Raw genomic sequence first — 18275 nt, forward strand, 5'->3', positions numbered from 1 at the left:
AGAGAAACAATGTTACTTTAATGTGAAATTTATTAATTCCCGTATCCTTAATTGAAGTCTTTTAAAATTACAATTTATATAAAAAAACTTTATAAAATGTCCCTCAACAGTGGCGCATTTAAACATTTTTTGCAACTTTCATTATCATACAATGCCAAGTTGCCGCAACTGAAAAATAAAAGCAAATTAATAGTAGCATGAAAACAGTTAACATCTTAAAAATTTTAAATCCATTAAATAACTTTACTTACAATTCCTTGTCGCTCCCTTTCCTTCTGCATGACAAGCTCGGTTTGGGAGTCAGTAAATTTGACAACTGCTGACAGTACCTTTGCTAGTGTTAAGGAATGTGTGCCTGATCCCGTCATATACTCATATAAAATATTTCTTAAATACTCTAATTCAGTATTCTCTTGCAGCAAATGTAAATGTCTCAAACTAACAAGAGCTTCATCCAGCCGCCGGCCTAATTTGTCATTTGAGAGCCTCAATCGGTCATTGTTGTCTTGTACTTCTTGCAAATTAGCATTAGCAGATAAGTTTATGTTCTCTAAATCGTTGATTCGTTGTTCTAAAGCATTTTTTCTTTCTAATAAATTATTATACTTTTTAGTCATATCATTTAAATTTTTATCATCACTTACATTATCCTTAACATGATCCGATTTATTGAAACTTTGAAAATGAATTTGATCTTTAAGTTCCAAATTTTCTTCTGCAAGTAATGTATTTTCTCTTGTTAAATTGTCGATTTTGTCTCTTCCAGATTGAATTTCATTCTTAAGTGCATCTATATCGTACTGAGACATTTCACTTCTTTCAGTAAAATTGTCATTAGATGTAATCACTTCTCTTAGCTTATCATTCAGATCACTGTTTTCTTTTGAAATTTTTGTTAAATAAGTTTGTAGGCCTTCTATATCTGAACGCAAACGTCTATTTTCTTCTTTGAGTACAGCATATTCACTTTGAATTGTGCTACTGGTCAAATTAGTTGTGTCAATAGTTTTGCTAATAGTTTCGTTAACAGCGCCACTTTCAACGTTAGTTTGAGCACTGTTATCTATAAAATCCTCTAATTGACTAGTTTGTGTGTGAACATCATTTAAAGCATCCACTGATTTTTCATGTGACTCCAAATTTTTTATTACAGAATTTAAATGATCCTTTTCCTTTTCGATTTCTATGTGCGAATTTCGTACTTGGAGCATTTCAATTTCTAGTTCTTTCACATTATTAGAAATGGTTGCACACTGATTTTTAAGTACAATATTCTCAGCTTCCAAATTTTTAAAGTCTTTCTGTAACTCGTGAAGAGTTTTATTATTTTCATCGAGAATTTTCTTTAAATCGAAATTTTCATTCTTCAAAACTTCTAGAGATAATATATCATCTTCATGTTGTTTCTTTGTAATATTAACTTTTTCTTGTAGATATGTATTGCTGTCTTTAATAACATTTAACTCTTTAAGATTACTCTTATTTTCGGTATCCAAGGCAGCATTTTGTGCTATGATTTCTTTTAACTTCAAATTTAATTCTCTGTTTTCGCTTATTAAAGTAGAATTATTTGATTTCAGTTTATGTATTTCATCTTGTAATGCTTTGTTATCTGTTTCAATGGCAATTTTGGCGTTTTGGATCTCTCTTATTTTTTCATGTAAAGCATCTTGTTCACCACCCATTTTAATTTTCTCTGCATTTGTTTCATTCAGTTTTTCCATTATAGTTTGATATTTCGATTCTTGTTCAGAATTATTATTTTGTAAATGATTTATTTCTTTTTGTAATTGTTCTATTTCTGTTGTTAATTTTTTGACATTAACTTCGCTCTCACTGACTTTCTGCAGTAAATTTTCAATTTCTAATTTGAGTTTATCTTGTGTAGCTTCCAATTGTTTATTTGTTTCAAGTAAATTGTTATTCCTCTTTTCCAAATCTGTTTTATCATTTTTATATTGTTCAATTAATTCCTTTAATCTTCCGTCTTCAAATTGCGCAGTGGACATTTGTTCATCGGAAAGTTTTAGCTTGGACATCAATTCTTCCTTTTCTTTCTTATTTAAAACTATCTGTTCTTCTAGTATTTGAACTTTTTCCGCCAATATTATTTTTTCTTCCTTAAGTCTTTGAATGCTTTCCTTAATATCTGTTTTTAATTCAATCTCTTTCTGTAATGTCGCGTATAGGTTGTCTTTTTCCTTTTTTAAAACTATTATTTCTTCTTTTGAACTCGTATTTTCCTCGACATTGTTAGATATCGTTTCTTTTAAATCATCATAATCTGTTTTTGCTTTATGTAGTTTTATTTCTAATTTTTCAGTTTGCTTAATTTTTAAATCCAACTCAGTTTTGTTACTTTCACATAAATTTGTTACAATTTCCAATTCTTTATGTAAAGCGGAAATGTTTGATTTAAGAGAAATGGTCCTTTCATCAGCTTCTTTCATTAAATTACTCAAAAGTAAATATAATTTGTCCTTCACAGATTGTTTTATATCGCGAATTAATTCTTCTGAAGTTAATTTCATTTCCTCTTTAAAAATACAAATTTCTTGTTTTAAATTTGTGATTTTATTAAATAATATTGTTGATAAAGATTTCATTTGCGTATTTTGTTCTATCAGAACTTTGTTTTTCGATTTCATTTCTAACAATTCATCATGTAATCTAATATTGTCACTTTGCACAGATTCATGATTACATAAAAGTTTTTCGATTTCTGTCTGTAGTTTGACTAATTCTTCTCTTTCTTCTTGGATTTCTGATTCTAACTGATTATACTTTGACTTCCATTTATCCACTTCCTCAAGTAATTTTGTATTTTCTAAGGAAGAATCCAATTGAGAATCTTTATTGTTTGCGAGTGCCTTGAGCTCAACTTCCAATTTATTAATTTGTTGGCTCTTTTTTGAACATTCCTCTGATATTTGTGTGTTTCTATTCTCCAAATATACATTACGATCTATCATTGCTAACTTCTCAGCTGTTTCTTGTTTCAATTGTAATTCCAAGCATTTATATTCTTCATCTAATTTCCCTTTAGAATGTTCAATACTCTGACACTTTTTATTAACTTCATCAAGTTGTTGTTCCAGTTCTTTTATTTTCAATCGAGCTGTATTAAGTTCACTTATATTGTTATTTAATTTAGAACGCTCTTCCTCTAACAAAGATAGATTCTTTTTGTAGTCGCTGAGTACAATGTTTAGTGATTGGACTTCATTTTGAGACAAAGACAAACTATCTTTTAAAGATTTTATTTCTGCTTCTTTTGTCTCGAGCTCTTTATGAATACGCAATTTATTTTCTGCTAATGAAATTGCATACTCTTCTTCTCTTTTCTTTAAACCATCAATTTTACCGTTTAATTGCGATATTTCTTCGTGAGCTTGTTCAAGGTCTAATTTAAGTACTGAAATTTCTTTATTTCTTGAAAATTCAGAAGCTGTATTAGCATTTTGGATCTCTTCAATATTGTTTTTCAACTCCTCTATTTTATTTCTTGCTTCCATTAATTCTAAGTTAGCGGATTTCAAAACTTCGTTTTCCTTATTTTTATTTTCTAAATCAGTTGACAGAATTTGCAGTTCTGAAGTAATCTGCGAATTCTTTTCTTTACTAATTTTGAGAGACTCTTTATATTTGTTTAATAATTGTTCCATTTTTGCAACTTTGTTGTTTAAAGTTGTTATTTCAGACTGCAAAGATTCAGGATTTATTGCTTCCTGTTCTTGATTTACACCTAAATCAATTAACTGAGAGCTACTTTCATTGTCATTTGGATCTTCCTTAGTAGTATTTAAATTATCATTTTCATTGTTTCCTTGCAAAATCTTTAGTTTCATATTTAATGAATCGATTTTCATATTTTTTTCTTCCATGTCTTCGCGAAGAGCTTTTTCAAGATGTGCCTATAACAAAATATTATATTTAAATGTCCTTGTAACTTAGAATATTTAGGTTAGCATGATATGGGTATGTTATAAGGAGGGATCCATCACATGTTACAAGGAGAACGTTAGTTATGAGTGTGGAAGGGTACATCGGTAGAGGTAAACTTAGAAAGAGATGGATGGATTGCGTAAAAGGTGACATGATCAAAAAGGGAGTGATGACTGAGATGACATATGGTAAAGTTATGTAGAGGCCAAAAACCTGTTGCGCCTACCCTATGGAAGTAGGATAAGGAGAAAGATAATTATGTCCTTATAACTTAAAACCATTTGCACAAATATATTATGATATTTAATAGAACTAGAACACAATTAAGCAGGTAAGTAAAAAAACAAATAATTTTTTTACCTTTGCACTCTGCTCTAAGTTACACTGCTCTCTTAACTCTGAAATTCTTCTTAGGGCCTTGTCTTGAGTTTCGACTAGCACATTCTGTAAATTAAATTTTAAATTAATATTCTTTATACCTGCTTTAAATTTTCTAACTCTAATTGATATATTCATTGTAATTTCTTACCCTTGCTTTAGCATTTTCTCTTTCTAGAAGTTTGTAATGTCTTGCTAGATCTGCATACTGAGTCTTATATTTGGTGAATCTGTCTCGTGTTCTTCTGTATGCAGAGTACAATTGTTCCTTTGTGACTCTGTCCAGGTTCACCATACCTCCGCTAAAACCTTTCTCTTCCGCTTCACTAGCAGACACATCCATATCAGACTGAAAATAATATGTAGTTAATTTTTTACAATTTCCAGCTATTATAACCTTATCTAAATCTCACTATATTAATATTATAAATGAATATTTGTTAGAGCCTGTAGCCTAGACGCCTGATCGGATCTTGATAAAAGTTGGCATAGAACTAGAGCATAGTTGGGAAGAACACATAGACTACTTACTTTTGTTTTTTTTTTTCAAATTCCACACGGCCAGAGTCGTGGGTGAAAGCTAGTAGAACTCAAAAGCTATTAATTCAATAAATGAAGAATATAAAAATATACACATACCTGAATGTGATACATAGATGGACTCTCATATGTTGGTAGTCTGAAGGATATGTCACTTGCAAAAGAACTGTTAGACAATCGCCTCTGCCGTGAGTTTTCCTTTAATAAATAATAATTGTTTAAGTTCAATCCTTGTATAATAACACCACTCTGACATATTTATTTGAGATACACCATGCTTATAAAAAGCTGATATTATAAATGTGAATAAATTGGTGGATAACCGTTTATTACAATTTGTGGCCTAAATAACCAATCTAATCTTGATGTAATTTGACATAGATGTAGAGCATAGTCTAGAAGAACACAAAGGCTACTTACTTTTTTTTTTATAATTCCACAGTGTCAGAATTATGTGTGAAAGCTATATGTACATAAATCTTGACATTACATCAATAAAGTCACATTTAATACATAATTTTATCATAAATAATGAATAATAAACAAAATAATAGTAATTTTAACAAAAAATGTATCAAAAAACATTTATACATAACTTACTTCATGATGGAATGACATATCTGGTGTCTCTAAGCCCGATTGTGAAGATCTCTGCTCAGCAAGTGATATTTCATGGAATGTTTGTTGTTGTGCAGCAGATGTAGAACTTTTATGGCTTACATCTGAAATAAGTTTTATATTTTCTTTAAACCAGAATGTGTCACATTGTCTTAGCTTTTAAGTATATATTTTGTAACTTTTGTGCAAAAATAATAAATTACTTGAAACACAGTCATAAATTTATTAATTACAGCTACTTAAAGAAAAATTCTTGGTCTAAAGTAATAAACTACTTATAGAATGAATTTAATAAGAAACTAAGAGTACGTAAGTGCATATGTATCAAAGAAATTTGACTTTAACAATGTTACATGTCATACCATTATCTCCAATCGAAAATAAGTCATTATTTGTAATATCCGAAATGCTGCTAGATGCTGAAGTTACGGCAGCCTAGAAACAAAACCAACTTATTAATATATTGCATGTTAATCCTCATACATAACTTTAAACCTAATAAATAAGACAATTATAGTAATGTAACACGTCGTCACTAACATGCAATATTTAATCTATTTATGTTTTTAATTAGCTAAAGTTTTTGGAAACTTTATCACTGTATAAGGTTACTAGTTAAACAATAGAAAGGTGTTATTTTATGTTGCGTAGAAATTAATGCACTTTAGTTTCCTACCTGAGCAGCTTGAGCAAATTGTTGAATTCTTTGAGGTGAAGATTTCACCTCTTCGGCTAACTTATCCTTTAACCTTTTAAACATTTTGTAGACTTCTTATATGGAAACCATATTAATAAATAAAAGATTTTTATTGATTCTCATTACATTCTTATTTGTATTAAAAATTACAATAATTACAACTCAGCTGTCAACATTTGTCCAAAAAGATAAGAGTACTCCACAGCCTTGAAAACTTAAAATCAGTACACTGTAATGTCAGATTAAAAAGCACGAATGATATAACATTCAAAAACTTATTTGGTTTTTTATATAGAATTCCTGGCTAATTATCTTTGTGATAAGAACAAGTATCAGAATACGAATTAATAAATATTTAACATTAATAAAATGGATACTTTCGAAATAAAAAGTGGCAGAATGTTTTTAACCCCTTGCTACGACACTATAAGAACAAAAACCAAACTGTCAATTTGCCATAACTTGTGGTTTTGTTTCGTTTCTGTCAAAAATGGTCTTGAAATATATTTCATTTCAAAAATAAATAATATACTTTCTATAAGTTTAAGGGTTAAATCAATTAAGGTTTAGATTCATTTAAAGCTGCCATTTTATTTTAGCTTACAGCACATTACACATTTAATAATGTGTTGAATCCGAATTTCATGAGACTTAGCCAAGCTTAAAAGAGTGCAGACTGCAGTTGTTGCATATTTTCTTTAAATACAAGATTTATTAACCTATGTGAGTATTGTTTCCTTAATATGCCTGTTTCTACGAGGACATTAGTGAAAATCGCTGGTTGGGGTGGCCTAGTACTTAGTGTAACGGGGTTTTATCTCGATGGTAAACTTGTAGATAGGTTTAGAAATTATGACTATTATAAGGAGGCTATGAAGGAAATAAGAAATCACCGCGGCGCTGTACATTACCTCGGAGAGCCGATTAAAGATGGAATATCTAGAGTATCTCACATAAAATTTACTAATAATGAACCAATATCTGGTGAATATTGTATACCAATTCGTGGACCTAAAGGAAAAGGTGACTACTATTTTTGGATTCAGAAAGAAGAAGAAAAATGGATCCTAACAAAAGCAGAATTAGAATTAAAATCGAAGCCTGATGAACGGCTAGTAATATTAAAAGAATCATAAGTAAAAATAAAATATGACATCATTTAGCTTATAGATTTTAGATCATATAAAATAAATAGTATAAAAACTTTGTGTTTTCTTTAGTATAGTATGACTACCACTTCCCCTAGATTAAAACTCATAATGGAAAAGAAAAGTGTAAAATTGTACAATTCTCATTGTTTAAGTACACTAAAATACAATATTTTTTTTATGTATTTTTTTGTGCAATCACTATTTTTCCTTTTCAAGTTTGTGATATCAAAATAATTTCAGTGTGCGCTATGAACACACAAAACATGAATCCCAGATTTATTGGAACACCAAAAGAAAAGTATTCATTTTTCAACACATTACTATGCTTAGTTAAATCTTTGCAAGGACAAAACATAACTGTAGACCTTCGTAATGACTCTTATGTATGTGGACTACTGCTTACAGTGGATGGGTGAGTAATATAAAATTTTTCGAAGTAGTATTTTATTCACTTAGACAAAGATTTATGAGTGTTTTTTACTTAAGTGTGTCTGAAAAAATATGATTGATCCATTTTTGTCCTTTTGTACTCTCTCTTCTATTCCTATGTCCCCAAAGTGGTGCAGAGGGCGTCCACAGTATGCCGCCAGCTCGCTCTGTCCTGGGCTCTGCGTGGTGTTGTTGTTCTTTTGTATGTAAAACAATAATTGTGTAATATTCTTTATGTATTTCATCTAATTAAAATTTTGCAGATATATGAATTTGTCATTCACAACTGCTGTATATTGTGATCCACAAGGAAGCGAATTTTTCTTTGAGAATATTTTTGTTCACTCTCGGAATATTAGATATGTTCATATACCAGAAAACGTAAGTAATTGTCGGCTATACGTCTCCCCTTACAAGTCTACATAAGTTATTACTTTCTAGAGATAATTAGTTATAACTGAACAGTTGAACTGACCGTTAAAATTGATGTATATATCCAAAATTTTAACTACCACTCAAACAGTGCCATTCTCAGTTTTGTCAAAATACACAATATAACCAGTCTGATCATCCAGTTTAAACTGTCTAGAATGTATTTACATATTTTAAGCTCTTCTCATTTCCATTTTTTTTAATATTTAAAATAATGTTTTATTGTGTTTTAACTTTTCCAGGTATCAATAATAAATAATATTAAGAATGAAGTATCAAAAGAAATTAGGAACAAACCCAAGGGGCCACCAACAGATAAGTCGAGAAAAGCTAAGAAGGCTTACAACCAGCACATGCAGACGGTGGCAACATTTTATAAACGGTGAATAAAACAATCAAATTGACAACTTACGATTTGTATTACTTTACTCACTAACTTAAAATTTTTACAAACATGAAAATATTAACAAATTTCCTTAAAATTATATATATGGTTTTATTTTTCTGGTGGATTTTCTGTATCAGAATATAAATTATCTGTGGGAATCGCCAAATTTTCTTCACTGACATTTTTTGATTCACTATTGATTGTGTTAGAGATGTATTGTTCAGAGACATCCATGTTATTATGAGTATTTTGTACTTGGATTTCACTTTTATTAAAAGGTATATAAAATTTAGGTTTATTATCATTGAAATTGTTCAATTGCACAGTTTGTAAGCTGTCAATATTTTTATGCGGTTGAGTGTAAATGTCTCTGTTGTATTGAGGACTGGTGTTCTTGATCACCAAGTTCTTGAGGCCGTAGTTTTTTTGTTTGCTTTGGTCCATGTTGCATGATATTTCCAACTGGCCGTTTATAAATTTGTCTTGCATTCGAGAACGTTGCGTTAATTTTGTATTAACGTTAGAGTTTTGTGCTTGTTGTACAATGACAACTTGTTTCATTGCTTTGGCCTCTCGTAGCGTGTTATTCGGTCGGAGGAAGATATCGTTGGCCTGTTTGAATTGCTGCGAGGGCGCAGTCGACTGCGTCTCCGGAGCCTGGCTGCAGAGGTAGTTAGATTGATTTATGCTTGTAATTATTGATGTCGGACTCGGTGATGATTGCATCTCATTAGGCCGCACCACAACTTGAGGATTTAACAAATCTGAAACAAAATTAACGTTCATGTTATGTAAATATTAGGTGTTCCCTTACAGCATCCTGTGCGTGGAATTATAAAAAAAAAATATTTTATTGTTTATATTCATAGAACTTTCAAATGGCAGAATTCAAATGCTTAAATGACTAGTCTGGCCTTTGGCATTGGCTAACAATTACCGTTGCCATGGCAACCTTGCTTCCTTGATGTCAGCTTGTATGGAGTATAGATATAATAGTATAGTATAGATAAAGTACTGACTTTTGGGTTTGTACTTGGCGAGCAGCGTGTAGACCTGCTTGATGCGCTCGATGTTGAGCTGCGAGGCCTGCGCGTGGTCCAGCATGGGCATGGGGTAGTCGCGGCCCACCACGCAGCGCGCCGAGCGCTGCACCGCCTCGGGCGCGCACCACGGCTCGTGGATGTACCGCGTCGGCATGTTCTTCAGCGCCGGGATGTACTTCCTGCAACGGTTACATGCACCATAACTATCTATTTTTTTTACATCTATGCGTAATTTCAGCAAAATCCGTTGTGCCCTTCTGGAGAAACGTTATAACAAACATTCACACATCTAATTTTTGCATTTATAGTAAAAAGTAAGTTTTCTTACATAGCTAATAAGTCATAATAAATATGATAAAATGAAATAATCACCTAACGTAGTCTCCATTGGGGTCCGTCTTTCGTCCGAATCTGACTGGACAATAGCAATGGAAGAATTGTTGGAAAAATGATGAGCACGACAGCCACATCCACATGCCCGCGTTCACCGACCAGTCCGCGTCCAGCATCAGCTCGTCAAACACCTGACGGAAACAAACAAATATTTCTAATTTGAAAATTAACATTTTAAGAAAGGTACAATGAACATCATCTCTACCACCTGTTATGATGTCAAATTTAAATTATTTACGTTTTAATATGCCCTTTCTACCTCTTTACCTTCATTTTGTCTAGAGGAACGAGTCCACTATAACCTATTGATATGTAGATATTAAAGAGGTTGTTAATTGGCCGGAAATTGGATTGTTGTTCGGTAAAATTGCATTCAAGTAACAAAACAAAACAGCGTTAAAAATAGAAACATGTCAAATGATAAACAAATCGAAATAAAAAGCAATGCCAAAAAATACTTTACAAATGTGTAGGGTGGTGGTTGTGTATGGAAGCGATGCTTGCCTTCATGCCCTCCTCCCAGGAGATCCAGAGGTCCCCGCGCGTGAGGAAGCAGGCGACGGCGTGGCGCGCCAGGTGGTGGATCCAGCCCTCCTCGCGCAGCTGGATCATTATGGAGTCTATCCAGGGGAAGCCGGTCTGACCCTGCACAACATACACTATTCTCACTTCTCACTGACATTATACTTACACTAGCTCTTCCCGTGCGCTTTCATCCGCATGGGATTACAAAAACTTTATTTTGTTATTTAAGTTTTGAAATTCACAACTGCAAATGTCAAATGACAAACAAAGGTGACTTTGGACTTTGGATAGCAATTACCGTTACCATGGCAACATTGCTTCCTTGATGTCAGCTAGTAGTTAAGTCCCTTTACCGCATAACGGTTTTTTATTTATTCCCTATGTTAAATAGCTTCAACGTATAGCCTAAAGCGTGTCATAAATTTAGGGCTTTTTATTAAAGAAAGAATTATTCAAAAATTTGCTTTGATTTCCGACATCCTAAATAAGTAGTGTGTATAGATCAGAGGTGATGGGAGGTAGATGTGGAGTGCTCACACTGGCCCACTTGGCGAGGGCGTCCTGGTTCCTCTCCCAGGGAATCTGCACGCAGATGGGGTTGCCCTCCATGCGGTCGAAGTTGGGGTTGCGCGTGGCGGCGCAGTAGAAGAACTCGCGCCACAGGATCTGTCCGTGCAGCGACAGCGGCGGCCGCTCGCGCTTCACGCGCATGTACAGCTCCGTCAGCTGGTAGTAGAACAGCCGCGTCGACAGGCAGCCGAACCTGCACAATATTACATCTATACTAATCTTATAAAGAGGAAAGATTAAAAATTTGTTTTATACAATAAGGTGGTAAACGAGCAAGCGCCCACTTAAATCCGCCGTAATGACGAAGCGACCGCTGACCATAGACATCCGCTTGCCTACCCTAAATCGACGGAAGAGACACGAACATATAACACGTAAATATTTCACTCTTATATTTCCCCTTCCTATGCGTCTCTTCCCCCGACCTCAATTCCTCAATTAGGAACTATTCTAAGATTTTTTTTGTTACTATAAACGCGTGAATAAAATGTATGATGGCGATTAGTAAAACCACAATTATGTAACTTATGTGATTACGTAATAACTTCATTATGTTAATTTTATGTAATTCAAACACTTGTTTTTATTTCACATTTCCTGTTGACGGGCAAAATTAGTTGCAGTAATTCAATATCGAAAAATGTTGAATATAACATGTTATCATATTTCTAAACCTTGTACACTAAACTATATAATCAACTAATATTTATCACATACTAGTTTTTGTCCGCGACTCCAGTCGCGCAGGTTAAAATATTCCAGACTGTATACTCAAGATCTATGCGTTTTAACAAAATCCCTTGAGGTACCTTATAACAAACTTCCATCCATCTAAACTTTCACATTTATAATATTAAGAAAGATTTTTGCAATATAAAAGTAGGTAATTTTAGTGTATTCCTTTTTTAAAAAATAAACTGTTATAATGTTACCTTAAGTATGGTGACAAGCCAGTGGGACTCGCCAGTAGGGATTGCGGCGTCATTTTCGGTCTTCCGAAGGATGCAACCCACGCTTTCCGCTCCAAATGTCTTTCTAGTCGAGCTAAAGCTTCACTTTCCCCGCCGATCCACACCGGCGGTTTTAAGTTGTCTGTTTCAAATCCTAATAAAGAGGAAACCAGACATTTTTATACACACAGGCCTTAAACACATTTAATGAAATACAAATTTAATGACAGTGACTGTTGAAGATCAGATCATAATAAAAAGAAGATGTGATATTCACAAGTTTTATTAAATACTAGCTTTCGCCCACGACTCCGTCCGCGTGGAATTAAACAAAAATGAGTAGCCTATGTATTCTTTCAGATTCCTATACGTCAACGCCAAATTTCATCGACATCCGTTTAGTCGTTTAAGCTACAAACTCTAACAAACAAACATTTATCTAAACTTTCGCATTTATAATTCTATTATAGTAAGAAGTGATATAATAAGTAAGATAATTGTTGCTCGCGACTTTGCAATAATATAGCCTCTGAAAATGTGGCTTTTTAATTATGAAAGAATTTTTGAAATCGGACCAGTAGTTTTTAAGCTATTTCAATACATACAAAATTAAAAAATTCAAATCTTTTCTCCTTATAATATTTACATTATTTTAAATACAAACCTAATTCTTCGAGTGTCGGGACTCCGAAGCGTTCATCGTGGTCTTCAGTGATAGGCGTAGTTGCGCCGCTGAGCGTCTGCGCCGAGATCGTGGCCTCAGCGGCCGGCGGCGGCGGCATGCTCGCGATCAGGGCTTGGAACTGGTGGTACGTGAGCGGCGCTTTGCCACCATTACGCTCTATTATTCTGCAAAAGTAACAATAAACAATTATAGTAGTGGATAGTTCCTCAGATATGCAAATAGCGTCAACATAGCTTTGGCTGATCCATGTTTATCATTCAGGTAGCTTTACCTTTATGGGATTAAGATTCTATACACCTTCCCCACCCTGCTACTATATCCAGTCATTGTCAAAAACAAGAATTTCGCCTTTCTTTTTTGACAAACGCCTTTCAAACATGACGAAACCTCAGTTAAATTATCTTAATTAAAAATCGCAAAGGTAAAAAATCGTACTAATCTATATTAAAACAAAGAGACAGAACGTGTAGATACTATGTTAAGAAAATTCATGCGATGATGGTTAACTAAGGAAAAAAGATATATCAGGGTAATAAACAATAGGAAACTGAAATTCCCATAAAACCCAAAACCACAAAAACATCGTACAATTTGAAGACAAAAACAAATTAAACGCAACCCCTAGGAAAGGCAGGTTATAATCAAAGCAAGGTTGATTTTGCCCATACCTTGGTTAATTTTCTCCGCATGGCAATAAAAGCACCAATACAATTAAATCCTTTGTACAATGTTTAGTAAAATTGATGAAGGAAAACACTCACCTAAATTTCCAGCGACTGAATCTATAAAATTAATTCCAGCAACAAAAATTTCCGAATTTACGTAATCAATCTATTCGCCCATTTAAAAGAAAAAAATAACCATCGCCAACTTTCGAATATCTCTGAATTTGCAGTATGTATTCTGTTTTATATAGTTAATGTTGGTTGAGCTTATAACAATTATAATAGCCATTTACGCCTTGTGCAATAAATCTTGAATTCATTATTTTTATTTATTGTACACAGCTTTGGCGATCCTTAAATGAATAATAAAAAACCAACAATTATTTTTGACATACCAATAGATAAAAAACATTAAATTATAATGGTAATAAAATAAGCATTTAATGCCACAGTATCACAAAATTCCGCGCCGTGAAAGAGACATTTAAATAATAAGTTTTATTAAATACTATAAAACTAGAACATGAAAGTTTTCTACGTATAGTTGTTTTATGAGATGTTGATTCATGAGTAACGAACATCAAATAGTAAAAAATAAAACTTTTTCTATCTAATATTCGTTATCCTATTAACAACATATTTTATATGGATGTTTCGCTCCTGGGTTAGACTACGACGAAAAATTAACAGGAGCTTTGAAGCTAAAAAAATACTAGCAAAGTTAAAAGATGTTCAGGCTAAGTGTAATAAAATATGGTGTAAGAACAACGCTCAATAATTTCAGTCGGGAAATAAAATTTCGCTCGACAATATATTTTTAATAAAAAAATCTTACGCTCACGTGGTTTTCCATGCGATGCCGCCTAGCCGTTAATTGGCACAGAGATTAGGCAATTTAAATCTTTAGCTGATTTCTGCGGATTACTAATCAGTATAACTTGGATGTTACTTTACTTATTCGTGGTCTTAGTCACTCGTATCATACGACTAGCATTGTCAACCTATATGAATAAAGCCTTCGTCCGCGACTCCGTCCGCGTGGAATTAAACAAAAAAAAAGTAGCCTATGTATTCTTCCTGACTATCCTCTAACTCTATGACAATTTTTATCGCGATACGTTCTGCCGTTTGACGATTTTTTTTTATTTATCATCTCTTTTGTTCATTCATTAAAGAAAATGGTAAACGCCTGTCATAAGCTAAACAAACACGTTGTTTTCATTAGCACAAGTCAACAGGTGTTTAAACGAAGGAAAGTTTAAATGACACAACGTTGAGCAATGAGTTTCCCAAAGTTAAAAGTGCGCAATAGCCTTCAAGCTCGCAACGATATTTATATCTCGTTCTCGGAAATTACAATTGTTTCAATAAGCTCTTTTGCTTAGAACATTTCGAAATTGGAGTACATTGATATTATTTTAATGTAAGATATGATTATTTTATTGCTTATTATTAAAAATAAAAATTCTAAAATTTGGTTGGACCAGATATAAATACAACAATTGCGGATTCCAAGTCGCAGTCCACTTGTACAGCTAGTCTAGTTTCAAATCTGTTATTAGTTATACTTGTGCTAGGATCGTGAAAAATGACGATTTTTTTGTATAATTACGTTCCGTTTAGGTTTAACAATTTTAATGTAATGATGTAAAGTGAGCTAAAATTGTGATTAATCGAAACTCAGAATAATTTTAGCATTGACATCTCATCAGTTAGGTCTCACAGGGTTGTTTCACGATTGTCACAATATATGAAATGATAAATCAACTATGTTTATATAGCAAATAGCAATGATTTTGATATAAATACCTATTAAATCTAACCCAATTAATAAAAATTGTTAACAATAATTGATTTAAAACCACTTCAAAACAATGAGTCTTGATGTTGCACACTTGTTACTATAAAAACTTAAGGTTGAGTAAAATAATTCATAAAACGCAACACTTACTTGTCCAATTTATATAGAGTGTGAGATACTCTCGAAATCACGTTGATTCCGACTTCTCGGCATTTCGTCATAATATTGTGGTCCCGTACTCTGCCGTAGGGTTCAGGGTCCTCTTCGAACGTGAGCTCCGTCGTGCCCCACTCACGAAACAACTTTGGTAAAGCATCAGCTGGTTGGCCGCGAACAACGAATAAGCGGGAATTCAACTTCCGCAAACTGCTGTCCAAGTCCTCCAAACATTGTAGAAGAAACCTGCCAAATTAAACTAATAGTACACAGAAGTAATTAAAGTTATCAGTGTCCATGTCTTAATTTTTCCACCAACAAAACATCTTAATTTACTAGAAGATATGGGTGTTAACTGGACGTCGCATAATTATTTCGCGTGTCTATCTCGTACCATGTCGAAGTATCTAATAAAAACCTTTTCCTTTCACGCAATCCATCTTTTAGTTTTGAGCCTACCCTATTGGTATACCCCACCACATTTTTATTTAAAATCATATTATTTTCTACCCTCTTCATAACGTAAAAATGTAGTAGACCAGTTACTAACCTCCATTTATTGATGCCAACATTAGAGGAGCTGGCGAACCATGGGTCTATGATGAAGACGCATCGGAATGTGATAGCATCGACGAGGCCCTCCCGCAGTGCGGGGTTGTCGTGGAGGCGCAGGCCCTTGCGGAACCAGTGCACGATGTGCTTGCCGGCGGGGCGCGGCGGCGGCGTGCGGACGGCGGACGCGGCCAGGCCGTGCGCGCGCGCGCTTGGTGCCGGTAGCGTCTGAGCCGCTGCTGACATCGCTAATGTACCCACAACCCATCCATCTTTACATAAGTAAAACTTTTTATTTGCACACAAATGAAGTTCTACTCATTCCATACTTTATCCACGAATTTGTACTACTGTCAGTCATTTCAGATTCTCACTTGAAGTAATGATTTGAATTTGTTTTTACTTGTATTATATTTTTATTACGGTTTTCTTCAACTATGATCTGCAAGTTATAAAAAGTTGCTATGTTATTATATGCAGTACAATAGTACATGCAATAGCCTAGTAATTAAAAAGATTAGTACAAAGTTAGGCAAATCGATTAATTAACATTTATTATTTTATTATTATTATTTAGTAGCAGATTACTATTATTTAGCAGAATAAGCATTATTATATTGAATTATTGAGATGTATATGATTAGTTATTTGTAAAAATAAAAGTTGAAGAGGCCATAAAAAGTTTAACACCCAGTGCATATTATGAAAATTATACTTATATTTGGAGTGCAATAAAGCTTTAAGTTTGGCTACTATATAGTAATCGTAGACAAATATATGTTTGTCTCCAAATGAGATAGTACAATATCAGATCATGAAATGTAGAGTGGTTACAAATAATGATTTAAAATCTGTATTTCGGCTACTATAGTTGGACTTAGGACTGTCTCAGACTACAGATATGTAGCGACCAAAACCTCAAACCATAATCATATAAAACTAAATTGGTGCAATGCTCATGTTTTCATACATTTTCATACAAGTGAAAGAGAATATTGTGACGCAACCTGCACATATTGGAGAAGATCAAAGATATGTAAGATGTCCACCAATATGCACTGGACAGGTATGATTAGCTATGGCCAAGTCTTCAAATTTAGGGTATGCTCCTAGCCCCCGATGTGAGAATTTATAGTGAGCTAATAATGATGATTTAACAATGTTTCATTTATGATTGTTATTTTACATTTCCCTCTCGGTAGATGTAGGACTGCATATTACAGAAGGTGATGGGCTGACATATCTTGATGATAATTATGATGTTAAATACATTATTATACCGCATGTTCTATTAATTAGAAAATGTAGTAATGTATAAAAATGCATCTCAACAACAAATAAAACATTGAAATAATAAAGAAAAAAGTTGAACAATCAACAAAATGTTTTACTGTGAGAAATTCAAGGGCAAACTGTATGTTTACTAATTTATCATGATTGTATATATAGACTCACCTTTAGTCATATTTCCAGAATGTTCTTATTTACTGTTCTTAGACATAACAAGTTATATATCTGTCACAAAACACATATAATGTTAACACTTTAAGATTGGGACACAAATAATCCAGCTTGAATTTTATTGGATATTGTTTATTTATACAAAATTAATAACTATCACTTAATAATACACAAATATCACTATAGTTTCTAGCACTTTTATCAATTCCGTACGCATATAATGCTTGGTTAATAAACAGAAAAACACACATTCCTTGTAGACAGTACAGATTACAAATGTACTGTATAAATATCAAGTCGTACACTCCACGCTGCTTGCAACGTGACCGCTATACACATATATACGTAGTAGTAAATACACTACAGGTGGCTACGCATGTGCTAAATGGTCACGACCACAGCCAAACCTCAGCTATTTGCATACGATTTATACTTATATATTGATTTGATTGTATTACCTAGTATTACCAATACATTCACGTTTTATGTTACTCAATAATTGATAGAGATATATATTTTGATTGGCAACTTTAGAAGTTATCTAAAAGTATTCGTTTAAACATTTACTAACTTATTAACTTTTGCTTGCTCTTGAATATGTTAATATAAAAATACTTATTTTGTTAAGTTCCCTATTTACAAAATCCTCAGAAACTTCCCCTTTTTATTGATGAAAACGGGATAAAACTGAATTGCTCTGCAATTTCAAACTCTATTGTTATTTAGCCGTAGATACATTTTTAAAAATCATACTTTTTGACATTGCATGATATTGTCATCAAACACCCTATGTCAATGTCATTGTCATTTTGACAACGAACAATGTTGCCATAATTTGACCTGAAAAAAACGAAAAAAAAAATCAAAGAAACGACGGTAAATCGAGATTTGCATCA

The 18275-nt window shown here is 33.0% G+C and overlaps 2 protein-coding genes across 4 annotated transcripts; one reads left to right on the forward strand and one right to left on the reverse strand.

Moving 5' to 3' along the window:
- Positions 1-55: 55 nt before the first annotated feature.
- On the reverse strand, positions 56-17952 carry LOC106107836 (golgin subfamily A member 4-like). The gene is made up of 19 exons (XM_013288841.1): positions 17374-17952; positions 15917-16166; positions 15361-15612; positions 12724-12908; positions 12042-12213; positions 11077-11302; positions 10519-10659; positions 9994-10145; positions 9598-9800; positions 8688-9342; positions 6589-6602; positions 6158-6252; positions 5844-5916; positions 5464-5585; positions 4963-5061; positions 4475-4672; positions 4306-4389; positions 252-3914; positions 56-168 (listed from the first exon to the last, which is right to left on the reverse strand). The coding sequence occupies exons 1-19, from the start codon at positions 17381-17383 to the stop codon at positions 145-147; spliced, it is 6618 nt and encodes a 2205-aa protein (XP_013144295.1). The 5' UTR covers positions 17384-17952; the 3' UTR covers positions 56-144.
- Positions 6658-8601, forward strand: LOC106107964 (putative uncharacterized protein DDB_G0291015). 3 transcript variants are annotated; one of them, XM_013288999.1, is made up of 5 exons: positions 6659-6901; positions 7016-7201; positions 7546-7741; positions 8022-8139; positions 8433-8601. In XM_013288999.1, exons 2-5 carry the CDS (start codon positions 7051-7053, stop codon positions 8574-8576), a joined length of 609 nt encoding a protein of 202 aa, XP_013144453.1. In that variant the 5' UTR covers positions 6659-6901; positions 7016-7050; the 3' UTR covers positions 8577-8601. The 3 variants fall into 3 exon arrangements, with proteins under 3 accessions (XP_013144450.1, XP_013144453.1, XP_013144452.1); XM_013288996.1 differs by having other exon boundaries at positions 6658-7201; XM_013288998.1 differs by having other exon boundaries at positions 6659-7201; positions 7570-7741.
- Positions 17953-18275: the final 323 nt, after the last annotated feature.

This window comes from Papilio polytes, unplaced genomic scaffold (genome assembly GCF_000836215.1).
Source record: "Papilio polytes unplaced genomic scaffold, Ppol_1.0 DF821845.1, whole genome shotgun sequence".
NCBI lineage: Eukaryota > Metazoa > Arthropoda > Insecta > Lepidoptera > Papilionidae > Papilio > Papilio polytes.